This window comes from Diceros bicornis, chromosome 8, assembly GCF_020826845.1.
Source record: "Diceros bicornis minor isolate mBicDic1 chromosome 8, mDicBic1.mat.cur, whole genome shotgun sequence".
In the NCBI taxonomy this organism is placed as follows: domain Eukaryota; kingdom Metazoa; phylum Chordata; class Mammalia; order Perissodactyla; family Rhinocerotidae; genus Diceros; species Diceros bicornis.
The window spans coordinates 2,328,167-2,342,985 of NC_080747.1; the positions used below are offsets into that span (position 1 = coordinate 2,328,167).

Consider the following 14,819-nt stretch of genomic DNA (forward strand, 5'->3'; position numbering starts at 1 on the left):
TAAATACTGGAGCTGGGAATCAAACATATGTAGACTGGAGATGAAGAATAGTGTGGTGAGAATGAGTCTAAAATATGCAGATTTTGAGCCTAGCTAACTGAAGATGATAGGGCCATTAAGTAGGGGAAACTCAGTGGTGCAAAAATAGGGTGCCAGAGGGAAAGGCCAGTGGACTGTCCTGCAGGCACAAAGATGTGCTCACAGCCAGTGGGTGGCAGAGATGTGATTCAGACCCAAACAGCTTTTGACTCCAAAGCTTGTGTCTACCGCAGCCTTCAGCCTCAGTACCTTGGCTTATGGATCGTTCTTTTCAAATGCAGCTGTTACAGTATCTACATATTTGTAGATACCACCAAGACATTAATTGGGAGGAGTAGAAGAGAAGTTTCATTTATCTAGTTCTTTTATCTTTTTTATGAACTCTTTTTTCGTTCTTCTTCTTTCCTGAAGAAATACTCACATAGCAAGGGAGATTGTCAAGAAGAATGACATAATTTAAAAATTAATCATAGTGGATATGGCAAATGTAGAAGAGGAAGGAAGGGGCAGAAGGGACATCCATCTGTGGCCCAGTAATAGTGAAAGATGTTTATGGGTTGCCTGAAGATGCTGTAACTTGAAAGCTCTTTTTTTCCCTACCATCAACTGGGGAAACTAGCCTTATGCTTTACTTAAAAAAAATAACAATAGGTCACATCATCATTGTAGTTTTTCTTTTTCTTGTCTTTTCTTTAAAAACAACAACAACAAAAATCTCTCTTTTGCACACCAAAAAGGGAACTCCTCTACTCAGATTTCAACAATCTAGAATACCGAAAGCACCTAAAAGTAAGGGAAGACTGTGTGTGTTCATCCTTGCATTTCTTTATCCTTTCACTCAGTCATTCTTAGTTTTTCTTAGTTTTCTGGTTTTCTTTTCAGGATCCCCAAATTTTAAAATTCAGCCAAGTTTGATTTATAATTAAAAAAAAATTATGACCAAAGCCAAGTGGGATTTATCCCAGGAATGTGAAGTTTGTTCAATACCCAATAATCAACTGATATAATACATCATATTAATAAAGGACAAAACCCCCCCCCCCGTAATCATCATACTAGAGGCAGAAGAAGCTTTTGAGAAAATCCAGACTCCTTCGTAATAAAAGCACTCAACAAGTTAGGAATGATATGGAACTTACTCAACCTGATACAGGACATATATGAAACACAACTAACATCTTACTTAAATGTGAAAGGTCGGATGCTTTCCCCCTAAGGTTAGGAACAAGACAAAGATGTTTGCTCTCATCACTTTATTTGACGTTGTACTGTAAGTTCTAGCAGGGCAACTAGTTACTAAAAATAAACAAAAGGTAGCCAGATTGAAAAGGAAGAGGTAAAACTCTGTTTGCAGATGACACGATCTTGTTGTCATAGTCTATTCAGGATGCCATAACAAAATACCACAGACTAGGTAGCTTATAAACAGAAATTTATTGCTTACAGTTCTGGAGTCTGGGAAGTCCAAGATCAAGGTGCCAACATGGTCGCCTTCTGGCCCTCTTCCTGGTTCAAAGCCTGTGCCTTCTCACTGTATCCTCACATAGTGGAAGAGGCTAGGGCTCTCTCTGGAGCCTCTTCTATAAGGGCACTAATCCCAGTCATGAGGGCTCTATCCTCATGTTCTAAGCACCTTCCAAAGGCCCTACCTCCTAATATCGTCACTTTGGGGGTTAGGATTTCAACATATGAATTTGGGGGGGACACATTCAGACCACAGCACTTGTATATAAAAAATCCTAAGGTATCTACACACACATTAGGGGGAAAAAAAAAACTACTAGAACTAATAAATGAGTTCAGCGAGGTTGTGGGATACTAGATCGCTATACAAAATTCAATTGCATTTCTATACACTAGCAATTAAAATCCAAAAATGAAATTAAGAAAGCAATTCCATTAACAATAGCATCAAAAAGAATAAAATAGTTAGGAGTGAATATAACAAAAGAAGTGCAAGATTTATACACTGAAAACTTCAAAACATCATTGAAAGAAATTAAAGAAGAACTTAAATAAATGGAAAGATGTCCCATATTCATGGATTAGGAGACTTAATATTGGTAAGATGCCAGTACTCCCCAAATTTATTTATTGACTCAGTATAATACATATCAAAATCCTAGCTCTCTTCTTTGTAGAAATTAACAAGTTGATCTTAGAATTCATATGCATACTCAAAGGACCCAGAATAGTCATAACAATCTTGAAAAAGAAGAAGAAAGTTGGAGGACTTATACTTCTCAATTTCAAAACTTAGTACAAAGCCACAGTAATCAAGACATAAGGTACTGGTGTAAGGACAGACGTGCAGATCAATGGAATAGAATTGAGATTCCAGAAATAAATTCATACATTTACAATCAGTTGACTTTCAAAAGAGTGCCAGGACAATTCAGTGGGGAAAATAATAGTTTTTTCAATAAATGATGCTGGGACAACTGGATATCCACATGCAAAAGAATGAAGTTGGACCCCTACCTCACACCATATACAAAAATTAACTTCAAATGGATCAAACACCTAAATGTAAGAGCTAAAACTACAAAACTCTTAGAGGAAATCTCTAAGGTATAAATCTTAGGTGTAAAACTCTTAAGTGTAAATCTTTGTGACCTTGGTTTAGACAGTGGTTTCTTAGATGTGACGGTGAAAGGACAGCAACAAAAGAAAAAATAGGTAAATTGGACTTCATCAGAATTAGAAAGTTTGTGCTTCAAAGAGCACTATAAAGAAAGTGAAAAGACAACCTATAGAATGGGAGAAAATATCTGGAAATCCAGTATCTGGTTAGGGTATGGTATCCAGAATATATAAAGAACTCTTACAATTCAACAATAAAAAGACCTCCCAATTTTTAAAAAATAGTAAAATATGTATATTTTTAACACAGAAAAATAATCATATTTCTGCAAAATCCACCCATCTCTCCCTCCCCACCCTCCTTCCTATCAGAGTTTTCAATGTCCAAAATGGTAAAAAGCAAGGCACTAAGTCATTTGGTAAATTTGCCCTGGTAACTACCTATTCTGAAAATAAGTCTTGTTCTTAATTTAAAGCCCCAGAAGAAGTCTTCTTTCCACTTACGTCATGTTTAACATCAGGCCAGTAGTACTGAGCCTCAATTTGGCTTCCCTTAGCCTACCTTACTTCTCTGCTCATGGAGGATTAGAAGCATTGCTCTTCTTTTCTGTGGGAATAAATTTCTATTAATATAAAAATTTTCTAAGATACTGAAAATCTCTATTTGGAGTTATCATTAAATAATCGTAATAGAATTAACCTGCTATTTAGCTTCAGAAAATTGAGACCTTTGGAGGGGAAGTAAGAATGTGGGAAATATTGAGAGCTGTTTCTTAAAAATATGTATCTTTGAGAAACTTTTGGAATTTAATGGCTTTGTCTTCCGTGAAAACTTTATCTTGTTTTCTGTCGTCTCCTATGCCTGTAACAATGGGTACTTGTTGAGTAAGTGAATGAACAAACTTCTTTCCTGAAATAATAAAATGAATAGACCCATCTTATCCTTATCATGGCCTTGCCACATGGAAAGAAGCTGGGCTTGGGAGTCCTGAGAGCATGGTTCAATCTTGGTTCTCCCCCTTTTTGCTGTGGGTGCACCAGAACACTCTGTAGCTTCTTAAGCCTCATCTATCGGGGTTCTTGTGAGGCTAAATGACATAATATATATATATGAAAATTCCTCATTTGTATTAGATAATTTAAATGATAGCTATTAATTATTATTAATTATAACAATATTATTGATTTTTTTTGAAAAATGTGAGTTTTCTCATTGTATATTTCTATCAGTAGTTCAACTTCTTTGAAGAAATAGCTGCTTTGGTCTATAGACAACACACTTTTGCTGTGGTAACTCAGCTATACCACAGTCAGAAATCAGTCTAGAGGAGGCCAGCCGGGTGGGGCAAGTGGTTAAGTGTGCGCGCTCTGCTGCAGCAGCCTGGGGTTTGCTGGTTTGGATCCCGGGTGCACACCGACGCACTGCTTGTCAAGCCATGCTGTGGCGGCGTCCCATATAAAGTAGAGGAAGATGGGCACGGATGTTAGCCCAGGGCCATTCTTCCTCAGCAAAGGAAGAGGAGGATTGGCAGATGGTAGCTCAGGGCTGATCTTCCTCACACACACACACACACAAAAGAAAGAAATCAGTCTAGAATGCATTTCTCATTTCTAATGACAAGTTAAATGTACAGTTGAACAAGATCTGGGTATTTTTTTCAATAAATCTGGATAGTACTTGTGTTATGTGTTTTCTTTTTCCAGAATCCTTTGTATGAGGGTTAGGAGAATGGGAAACTGGCATGTAGGGACACATGAGTGAGAACGGAAAGTGGTAGAGCCTTTTTGGAGGGCAGTTTTGCGATAAAAATCAGCGTTTAAAAGGTGTATCCTTTAAGCAAGTAATTCTACTTCTAGGAACCTATCCTATAAAAACACAATTGTATGAATATGTTCATGGCAGTGGTGTTCACAGTGGAGAAAACTGGCAACTAGAATGTTTAAGAGAGGCAGATAAACCCATACTCTGGAAAACCATGCAGTCATTAAAGAAAATATGGTGGCTCTATAGGTGTCAGCACATACTTATAAAACTATACATACATTTTTATCCCATTTGTGTGAGGAAAAAGGGGGTGTATTTCTGAGGGTTTCCTTGTGTGTATGTTTACATTTCTAATTATGGTAAAAAAAAAACATAAAATTTACCATCTTAACTATTTCTAAGTACCCAGTTCAGTAGTATATTCACACTGATGTGCAATCATCTCTACCATCCATATCCTAAACTTTTTTTATCTGACAAAACTGAAACTCTGTCCCCATTAAACAACAACTCCTCACTTCCTCCTCCCCCAGCAACTGGCAGCCACCATTCTACTTTGTGTCTCTATAAATTTGACTACTCTAGGGACTTCATATAAGTGGAATCATACAGTATTTGTCCTTTTGTGACAGGTTTATCTCAGTCAGCATAATATTCTCAAGGTTCATCCATGTTGTATCCAGTGCCAGAATTTCCTTCTTTCTTAAGGCTGAATAGTATTCTGTCGTGTGGATGGACCACATTTTGGTAATCCATTCATCCACTGATGGACACTGGGTTGCCCCCACCTTCTGGATATTGTGAATAATGCTTCTGTGAACGTGGGTGTACAGGTATCTTTTGGAGACTCTGCTTTCCACTCTGTTTTAATGTGCACAGGAAAAGGTCTGAAGAGCTAGAGGACACACTGAACTCTGGAAACTGAGACTGGGGTGGAGGGTGAAGGCAGCACTTTGACTTGTTATTTCATACACTTTATGTTGTAATTGTTTTATAATATGCATTAGGTTCTGTTTACGATTGGTAAATTATGAAATCACTAATTGTTATGCATTTGGTTTGCACTGTATTAAGAAGTCAGAAGCCCCTTTACCAGAAATACCTCCACGTGTTGTGAAAGAATGTAGATTGAGACTGAGGGAGAATCCTTCCAAAGAAGTCTTTGAGGAGTGCACTAGGTAAGTGGTTTGTGCCCAACCCTGCACAGATTACCTATGGCTAAACCTGAGACGGGGGCTTATAGGAGGTTTCTCTGCAGGAGACAAGTTCTTATCAGGGTGCTTTCCCAATTAACATGGTCAGTTTCATTAGAAAGAGGTAAATGAAGAGTAATAATTACACATACATGAATGACACACTGACACGGGTCACACTGTGGAGAGCCAGTCCGCTAGCATCGCTTTGCTGGCTCCCGGCCCTTTCTGCTTAGTCTTCTAAAATGCTTGTGTCTAGAATGAAAAGATTCCCATAAACATTCCATAAAATGTTTTTTTAGACCTAGGCACTTGCGGAAAATTTCTTTTCTCCAGATCTTTGCGATATGGGCAGGAAAATTCTAAGTCAGAGCACTTTGGCTAAATTCAGCTTCTTCATGTACACAAAAAGAAAGAGTGGTTTCTGAGGTGATCTGGCCTGAGACGTGTAGTCTTTTGGATATTTGTGCAGACATTCGGGTATCGCTTCTTCATTCATTCCACAGAAATTTGTTGACTGCCGACTCTACGTCAGCTCCTGTGTTGTTTCCTAGGGCTGCCAGAATAAAGTACCACAAACTAATTGGCTTAAAACCACGGAAATTTATTGTCTTACAGTTCTGGAAGCTGGAAGTCTGAAGTCGAAGTGTCAGCAGGTCATGTCTCTGAAAACTAGGAGAGGATCCTTTCTTGCCTCTTCTAGCTTCTAGGGGTTGCCAGTAATCCCTGGCGTTCCTTGGCTTACAGCTGCAGCATTTCAATCTGCCTCTGTCATCGCATGGCCTTTTTCTCTGTATGTCTCTGTCTCTGTGTTTTCTCTTCGTATAAGGACACCAGTCATATTGAATTAGGGCCCACCCCACTCCAGTATGACTGCATCTTAACTAATTGTAGCTACAATGAGCCTATTTCCAAGTAAGGTCACAATAACAGGTACCAGGGTTAGGACTTCAACATATCTTTTTGGGGGATGCATTTCAACCCATAATAGTTTCCTTCTTGGGTTGAGGTTGTAGCAGAGAACAAAACAAAATAAACCCTGCTGACTTGAGTTTACTTTCTTACACGCCTTAAGAAAATATACATCCCAGAGCCTTTGTGTATTAGTTAGTCTTTTGGAAAACATTTATTAAGCATCTGCTATGTGCCTGTCAGTGATCTACATTCTGGGAATAAAGAGATAAGCAAGAATGACTTGGTCCATTACCCTTAGGGAGCTTGTAACCAAGTGGAATGACAGAAATCTGTATTAGTTTCCTACATCTGCTGTAACAAATTGCACAGACTTAGTGGCCTAAAACTGCACACATATATTCTCTTATAGTTCTAGAGGTCAGAAGTCTGGAAGTAATCTCACTGGACAGAAATCAAGGTGTCAGCAGGGCCACACTCCCTTTGAGGCTCTAGGGGAAAATCCATTTCTTTGCCTTTTCCCACTTCTAGAGCCGCATTCCTTGGCTCATGGTCCCTTCCTCCATCTTCAAAACCAGCAGTGTAACATCTTCAGATCTCTCTCTGCTTCTGTCTTTACGTAGTCTTTTCTTATTCTGTATGTGTCCAAATCACCCTCAGTCTCCCTTTTATAAGGACGATTGTGATCACATTTAGGGCCTGCCTGGATAATCCAGGATAATCTTCCCATCTTAATTCAGTCACATCTGCAAAGCCCCTGTTGTTACCCGTAGGGTAACATTCACAGGTTCTAGGGATTAGGACCTAGATGTCTTTGCATCACTATTCAGCCTACCACAAGTAATTTGACAGGGAGGGGACATTCAGGGAACTGTGGGGACTCAATACTACTTCACCTAGTCTGGGGAGATGAGAAGAGTCTTACAAAGACTGTTACATGCAGGCTGAGGCCTAAAGGCTGAACAAGAGTTGACCTGATGAGGAAGAGGGAGAAGAGAGCTCAGGCAGAAGGTAGAGCGAGTGCAAAGACCTACAGGGAGAGAGAGCCTGGTGGGGTTGAGGATTACTGCTGCTTCGTCTGAGGAGGGCCAGGGAGAGGTGACAGCAGCATGGTGATCACAGCTCCCACTCCTTGATCGTTATACGTATCAGGTGCGGTTTCCGTCACTTTCCATGAATTAACTTATGAGTCCTCACAATGACCTTCTGGAGGTCAGCACTCATTTCACAGAAGAGGAATCTGAGACCCAAGGAGCCAGGTAGTTTGTCTTTTGCTCTAACAATTAGAGTGACATATTCATTGTGTTTCTAAAAGATTGCTCTGGCCACAATTTAGAGGATGGTTTGAGGGAGGAAAGATTGGATCCAGGAGACCAGCTTGGAGGCTGTGGCAGTTGTTCAGCCTGATGATGGCAGCCTGGACTAGGGTCGTGATGGTGATAATGGAGATAGATGAATGGATTTTAGAGGAATTTAGGAGTCTGGTGGGCAAGGGGAGGCTCTACAGTCTATCTGGGTACATGTTGACTGTGAGGTGCATTTTGGTCATCAAGCAGAGCTGAGGGGTATCCAGCTGAATCTGGAGTGTTCACCTGAGAGGCACGATAGACTAGATTTGGGGGTCATAGCCTAGGTGTAGACGTGACTGAGGCTGTGGGAGTGGAGGCCAGGCCCAGGGAGTGAGGGCAGAGTGGGAATTGAAGAGACGGGGGAGATGAGTGAAGACGGCCTGCAGACCCACCTCCACTCTTCATATCCACATCACTCTGTCTCCTAAGTCTGGCTTCTGTCTCCTTCCTCCATCCTTGGGGCCCTTAGCTAGAACTGTGTTGGTAGAAGGAGGGGACAGATGCCACACTGTATGAATTAAAGAGTGATGCAAGATAAAGAGGCCACATCCCAGTCCTGAAGAGAGGCTGTGTGCTGGGAGCAGACCGGAGGTTGGGAGTGGGAGGTTTCAGGAGAACGGAAACATTTGCAGTAGCTGCCGTAGAGACTGGAAGAGAGGGCCCTGTCAGGAAACAAGAGCAGGAATTGTATTTTCGTGTGCTATTACTTTTAAAGCTCTTTCCTATGTTTTTTTCATGCCTGAGGAGGTTTTAAAACAGGTGGTCTGATTTTGATGTTTTAAGTGTGACACTAGACCACAGAGAGTTGAATTCGTTCATGCAGTCAACAAATAATTTATTGAGGGCCTATTATGTGTAAAGCACTGTCCTAGGCACTTGGGATGTGTCAGCAAACACGCAGACAGGATTTCGTGTGGCAGGGAACAGCTCACCCAGGCCTGTGCAGCTGGAGTGTGGCAGGGCTAGGTGTACTTGAATAACGTGGCTGCATTTTTTTTAAAAAGACTCTTTATCCACCCCTGGCTTCCTCTTGAGGTGTAGGTGTTCTGCACTCTAAGGATCTCAGTGGTTTAGATGCTCATTCCCTTTAGTGAGAAATTCAGATGACCAGCTCAACACCCCACAGATAAATGGTTTTCATCTCATCTTTCTACTAGCCAGGCATATGCCATTGGACTAGAACTCTCTTCTCTGTCCTTCGGCCTCCTCCTCTGACAATGAATTAGACTAGGTCTTCTCTAAGATTTGTAATTTTAAGTCATCTTTTACTTATTCTTGTTGGATATTCACACAAATGAATACTAGTGTCTGTGCTGTGAACTTCCTTTGCAAAAAGATGTTGACCGTATTTGATTGCTTCTCTGGTATGGCAAACAGGACAGGCCTGGTCTTGGCTCTCTGATTTCTATAGTTCTGGGACAGTATAGTAAGAATTAAAATTCTTCTTCCCTTCATCTGAGACATTTAAGAAAGTGGGAGGGGCCAATCTTTCAGTCTATGTTTTTGTTCTTCACTTTCCTCTTCTGGGTGCATACATGTCCCAAACTCTTTCTTGTGCATGTACACTAAGACACTTGTAATAGTGATAATAACAACAATAATAAGTGCTTTGGAAGTATTAATGCATTTACTCCTCATAGTAACCCTATGAGATAGGCGTGATTATTATCCTTATTTTACACATGTGGAAACTGAGACCAGAGAGGTTTGGTAACTTGCCTAGATCCCTCAGCCAGTGAGTGGGGTCCATGCCCTTGACCTCTCTGCTGCGTTCCAGGGCTCGAGACCTTTTCTCTGGGTGACCCTCCTTCTGCATCTTGCATATGGGAGGCATGTTGCTTGATGACAGAGCAGCCAGCACCCTCACATGGATGCATTCCCCAAGAAGGACAGTAAAACCTGGTTTGCATGCAGTTTTTTTTACTAGGAAAATCTGAAAATTAATTCCTAAGTTATCACTTTAGATACGGTATTTTTCCTGTCTCTGATTTTTATGTTAACTCGTAGATACAAATCAGAGCACTAAATCCTGTTAGATCCAAGTGGTTAGCTTCTCCTGACTGTGTGTGATGACCATGTCCACAGTGTGGGTTTGGGTCTGTCAGACACTGGGGCCTTACTCAGTCATTCTCTCACCTACCATGGTGGGTATTTGCAACTTGAAGAAAAATGGTTATTCTAGTCAGTCACTTTGTGCAGCCTAAAGCATTCCTTTGTAATTTAGCATTCGAAAAGAATAAACTTTCTTCTGAGGTAAACATGTTGTTCACTGGTGTACAGATTAGCAACTCGGTGGAGCAGGAGTGCGTGTCTCCCTTTCTGTGAGACTGTATGCCGGCAGCCAGGCCTGACCCAACCCTTCCCCTCACGGGAGGTGCTAGTAGTTTCTGCACGGCTGTGCCTCCAGCCAGCCAGTTCTTCCTTATGCAGCATGCAGCAGCACTGCACTGTCGGTGTTTCCTGAGAATGATGAGGGACAGGACAGAACCTCAGTGAGGATGTCCTGGACTGACGGTCTGGTCCAGCCTGTAGGAGAGACATAAGAGACAAAAGCAGGATTGACGGCTTCACTCACAGCCTGGCCAAATGACGTCACAGAGACAGAGAAGGGGACAGCCTCAGGCTGGAGACAGTCCTCTGTGTGACAGACTTACAGACAGCAGACCAGGTACTCTAGGACGAGCTTCACCTTGGGCAAGGCCAGGCAGTCTCTCATTGACCTTTTCAGTGACACTCCCAGAAGCACAGTTTCTTAATGCATTCAAGCAGCTATAGCAAAGTCTCCCACACACTGGGTGGCTTATAAACAGCAGACATTTATTTCTCTTAGTTCTGGAGGCTAGGAGCCCGAGATCAGGGTGCCTGCACAGTTGGGTTCTGGTGAGGGCCCTCTTCTGGGTTACAGATGGCCACCTTCTCTCTATGCCCTTACTTGGTGGAAAGACAGTGAGGGAGTTCTCTGGTCTCTTCTTATAAGGGCACTAATCCCTTGGGGCCTCCACCCTCGTGACCTAATCACCTCCCAAAGACCCCACCTCCAAACACCTACACTGTGGGGATTAGATTTCAACATGTGATTTTTGGGGAGACACAAACATTCGGTCTATAGCACACATCTCATTAATATCTTTTTCAAAAACCAAAAACAAATATGCCAGGGAATACCGAAGTCTTCATCCTTAAATTGAGGAGAAAGTATGCATTGTGAGTGAAGAAGACAGATCTCAGCATGCTCATGAGGCTATGTCGGAAAACATCACACTGGTTAGCAGGACTATCTGGTTCATGAGTAACGAGGGTCTTTACTTGTTGATTGCTCTGTGCTGCTGCTTGTTCCCAGGGTTTAGTTTACCCTGTGGTTTGGAATTCAGGTGTTTTGCAGTTGATGTCATTTACCTTCACTAATAATTGCAATTTTTAAAATAGTTTCTCTTTTTATCTCTAAGAATGTCTTTTATTTTTCTACAGTTACTGTATGTTTCCCCATTTCAGCCTTAGGATTCTTCATTGATATGTCTGTTCACTAAATTTGTTTGCATTTTTAACCCTCTGATTAAGCAGACTTTTCAAATTCTCTTCTGTTGTTGAAAAACGTGGGCTATGTACATGACAGTATTAGACTGATTAAAAATTCTGCCTCCTTCTCTGTTCATAAATAAGATATGGACTTAAAAGTCGCTAATCTTTAAATGAGTGTTGGTGCTCAGGTGTCTGTGTGTTTCGATTACTGCATTTGGCCAACGACTGTTCACTCCCTGCATATTCATTAAGTGTCTGTCGTTTGCCCTCAGCTGTGCCAGGCACTGGCTAATCGGAGACTTTAACGTAAGACTCCTAGTGTAGAAACTAGGAGCTTTAGTGTTTTCTATTACTCTGTCTCGTTTCTGTATCATTACAACCATTTTGGGTCCCAGAATCCTGAGGCTGCAGAATGAACATAACTGATTCCCTTTTCCATAATGAACGTAATTGGTGCTCCCTGTTGTTTCCGTATGAAGCTATAGTGAGAATCAGCACAACGTGATGGTTAGTGGGGATCGCCAAGATGAATGTAAAAACACCGGTGTGGAACTGATGCACAGTTTTAAATGTCATAATTTAAAAAAATGTGTGCAGTAGGTTTGTTTCCCAGACTAGAGCAGTGGAACAGAGTCTGTTGTTTTTGAAGTGAGGAATATTGGGAAGTGAAATTGAGAAGCACTGGCAAGTTGGTTATAGTCTTAACCTTATCAATTTATACAGAGTGTGAAATATACAAATATATTAAACAAGTTGGTATTTGTGGTGTTCTTTTCATGGAAATACTTAAATATCTTTATATAAGTGATTTAACTAAGCTGACAGTATCAGAATTCTTGGGCCGGCCCCGTGGTTTAGTGGTTAAGTGCGTGCGCTCCGCTGCTGGCGACCCAGGTTCGGATCCCGGGCGCGCACCAACGCACCGCTTGTCTGGCCATGCTGAGGCCGCGTACCACATACAGCAACTAGAAGGATGTGCAGCTATGACATACAACTATCTACTGGGGCTTTGGGGGAAAAATTAATAAATAAAATTATAAAAAAAAAAAAAGAATTCTTAAACTGGTTCAGAAAAGTGTGGAGCTCAGCTGACCGCATGCTCACGAGGGAAAGGTGCCTTTTGGGTCAGGGAGCAGGCTCTCCTCTCACTCCACTAGGAAACAAGGAGTCAGTCTAGGTCGCTTCTGGAACAGTGTTCAGTTCTAAGGCTCTGTGTAGCAGCAATTTCTTTTTTTTTTTTTTTTATAATTTTATTTATTTATTTTTTTTCCCCCAAAGCCCCAGTAGATAGTTGTGTGTCACAGCTGCACATCCTTCTAGTTGCTGTATGTGGGACGCAGCCTCAGCGTGGCTGGAGAAGCGGTGCGTCGGTGCGTGCCCAGGATCCGAACCCCGGGCCGCCAGCAGCGGAGCGCGCGCACTTAACTGCTAAGCCAGGGGGCCGGCCCTGTGTAGCAGCAATTTCAAACCTTTATCTCAGGACCCTGTTAGGCTCTTAAAAATTATTGAGGACCCAAAGGGCTTATGTTTACATGGGTTATGTTTTTAAAAAATCAGAAGACACACACATTCCACTCTCCATCAGAGCAAGATGTTGTCAAATGTTTTGTGGCCTCTGGAAAACCTCTCTGTGAGAATGAGGTTTTCAAAAGGCACATAATGTCTTAATATTATTATAAATATAGTTTCATTATTCATCACCCCCTGAAAGGATCTGGGAACACATAGGGACCCTCAGAACACATTTTGGGAATCACTGTGCTATAACATTAGTCAATCCAAGAAGATCTGAATAACCTCTTTTTACAGAATAAAGTGAAACAAATCAAGTGACATGCTCAGAATTCTAAACATCAGTGAAAGTCCTGGGATGACTCCCAATGCCTCTTCAGTTACCTACCTACTAGCAGTTCCTCATGCAAACTATGCTGCTTCCCATTTGGACTCTTGCCGTGCTGGGGAGACCCTTTCCTTTGTTCTTCATCTGCGTGACTTCTACTTCAGCTCAGATGTCGCTTTCTTCAGAAAGTCTCTGTCCTGTCTCCTTTCCCAGGGTGGGTGTCCTGCAGGCACCAGGCCTAGGTGCGGCAACGCTGGCACACTCCTCCCACTTGTGCTCTGTCTGACCCAGCTCCTTGACTGAGCTGTCAGGTTCGTCAAGATAGGCCTAAGTTGACATTTTCCCCCAGCGTCCAGCGTGGTGCTTGTAGTCTACTCAGTAGTTATTTATTGACTAATGAGCTATTTTAAACGACAGGCCATGTTCTGTCCCTCATCTACTCCCCAAGTAAGAATTTTATTACTTCTATAATAAAATTATAAATAAAACCTGAGAGGCATGGCTAATTGCATAAAATTTCTTCAAGAAATGTGTAGCATAAAATGATTTATTGGGTGCTTTATTTTCAAGTTAAAGAAATGTTGTGTCGCATATTAACATTCTCTACCATATGACTATGATCATTTAGACATTTAATCTAATGTTATTTACAAAATGTTTACATTCCCTCGTGAAGCTTATGCATAAACATGCACACCTTGAATACATCTTAAACTATTGTCTTTCTACTGGTAAATTATTTTTATCAAGTAATTATTTCTGTGAAGTCCATGTACATAAAAAGAACCTCTGACTTTGGGAGGGTAAATCAATTTCATACCTTTTGAATTCTTGCCTTTATGTTTTCACTGATAGCATTAGAAACTAGTGTAGAATTCTGTAATTGCAAAATTCAATTTGAATTGTGTATAATGATAGACTTTCCCATATCCACTGCTCATTCATGCACTAAAACACCGTTGTTTTCATATTATACTGTAACAAAATTGTATAATTGCATAAAATCTTTTTCTAGAATTGTCCATAACTATTTAAGTGGAGAACCATTTGAAGAATATCAAGAAAGCTCATATTTTTCTCGATTTTTACAGTGGAAATGGCTGGAAAGGTATGTTCTAATTTAAAATTCAATGAAAACAAGTAGTAACTTCTCATAATGCACACTGATTGATGTATACTTTTTCATCTGTCAAAATACTATTGGAAATCTAGAGTCGTATATGGTATTTTTGTACAGAAATTATTAATATGTATTATACAGTTTCTTCTGATTCAGTTGACTCTGTTCTCTCTTTCTAAAATGTCTGTTAGCACTGTTGGTGCTGTAGTTAGAAAATAAAGCATCCTAGATTCACAGAAATACGATCCAGTGCGGTGGTTGAGTCTTTGGGGCCTCAGCCCTGCTTAGCCTCATGCTAGCTGTGTGGCCTCAGGCTAGTGACTTAGCCTCTCTGAGCTTCAGATCCTTGTTATTTAAAATAGAGGTGATTATAGAATCAGCCCTAGTAGACTGCTAGGGTCACCTGAGAAATGTGTGCAAAATGCTTAGCACAGTGCTTGGTGTACGAAATCAAGTACCCAAAAAGTGTTAGCTGCCACTAGTGTTGTTGTTGTTATTG

The 14,819-nt window shown here is 41.0% G+C and overlaps 1 protein-coding gene across 3 annotated transcripts in view; it reads left to right on the top strand.

Annotated features, from left to right (window-relative positions):
- The window catches only part of GRK4 (G protein-coupled receptor kinase 4), a 101,436-nt gene that overhangs the window by 41,418 nt on the left and 45,199 nt on the right, over positions 1-14,819 (top strand). For all 3 annotated transcript variants that reach the window (XM_058546619.1, XM_058546617.1, XM_058546616.1), the window contains 2 exons: positions 5,462-5,565; positions 14,216-14,308. In XM_058546619.1, the coding sequence (XP_058402602.1) occupies positions 5,462-5,565; positions 14,216-14,308 (197 nt within the window). The remainder of the gene's footprint in view (positions 1-5,461; positions 5,566-14,215; positions 14,309-14,819) is intronic.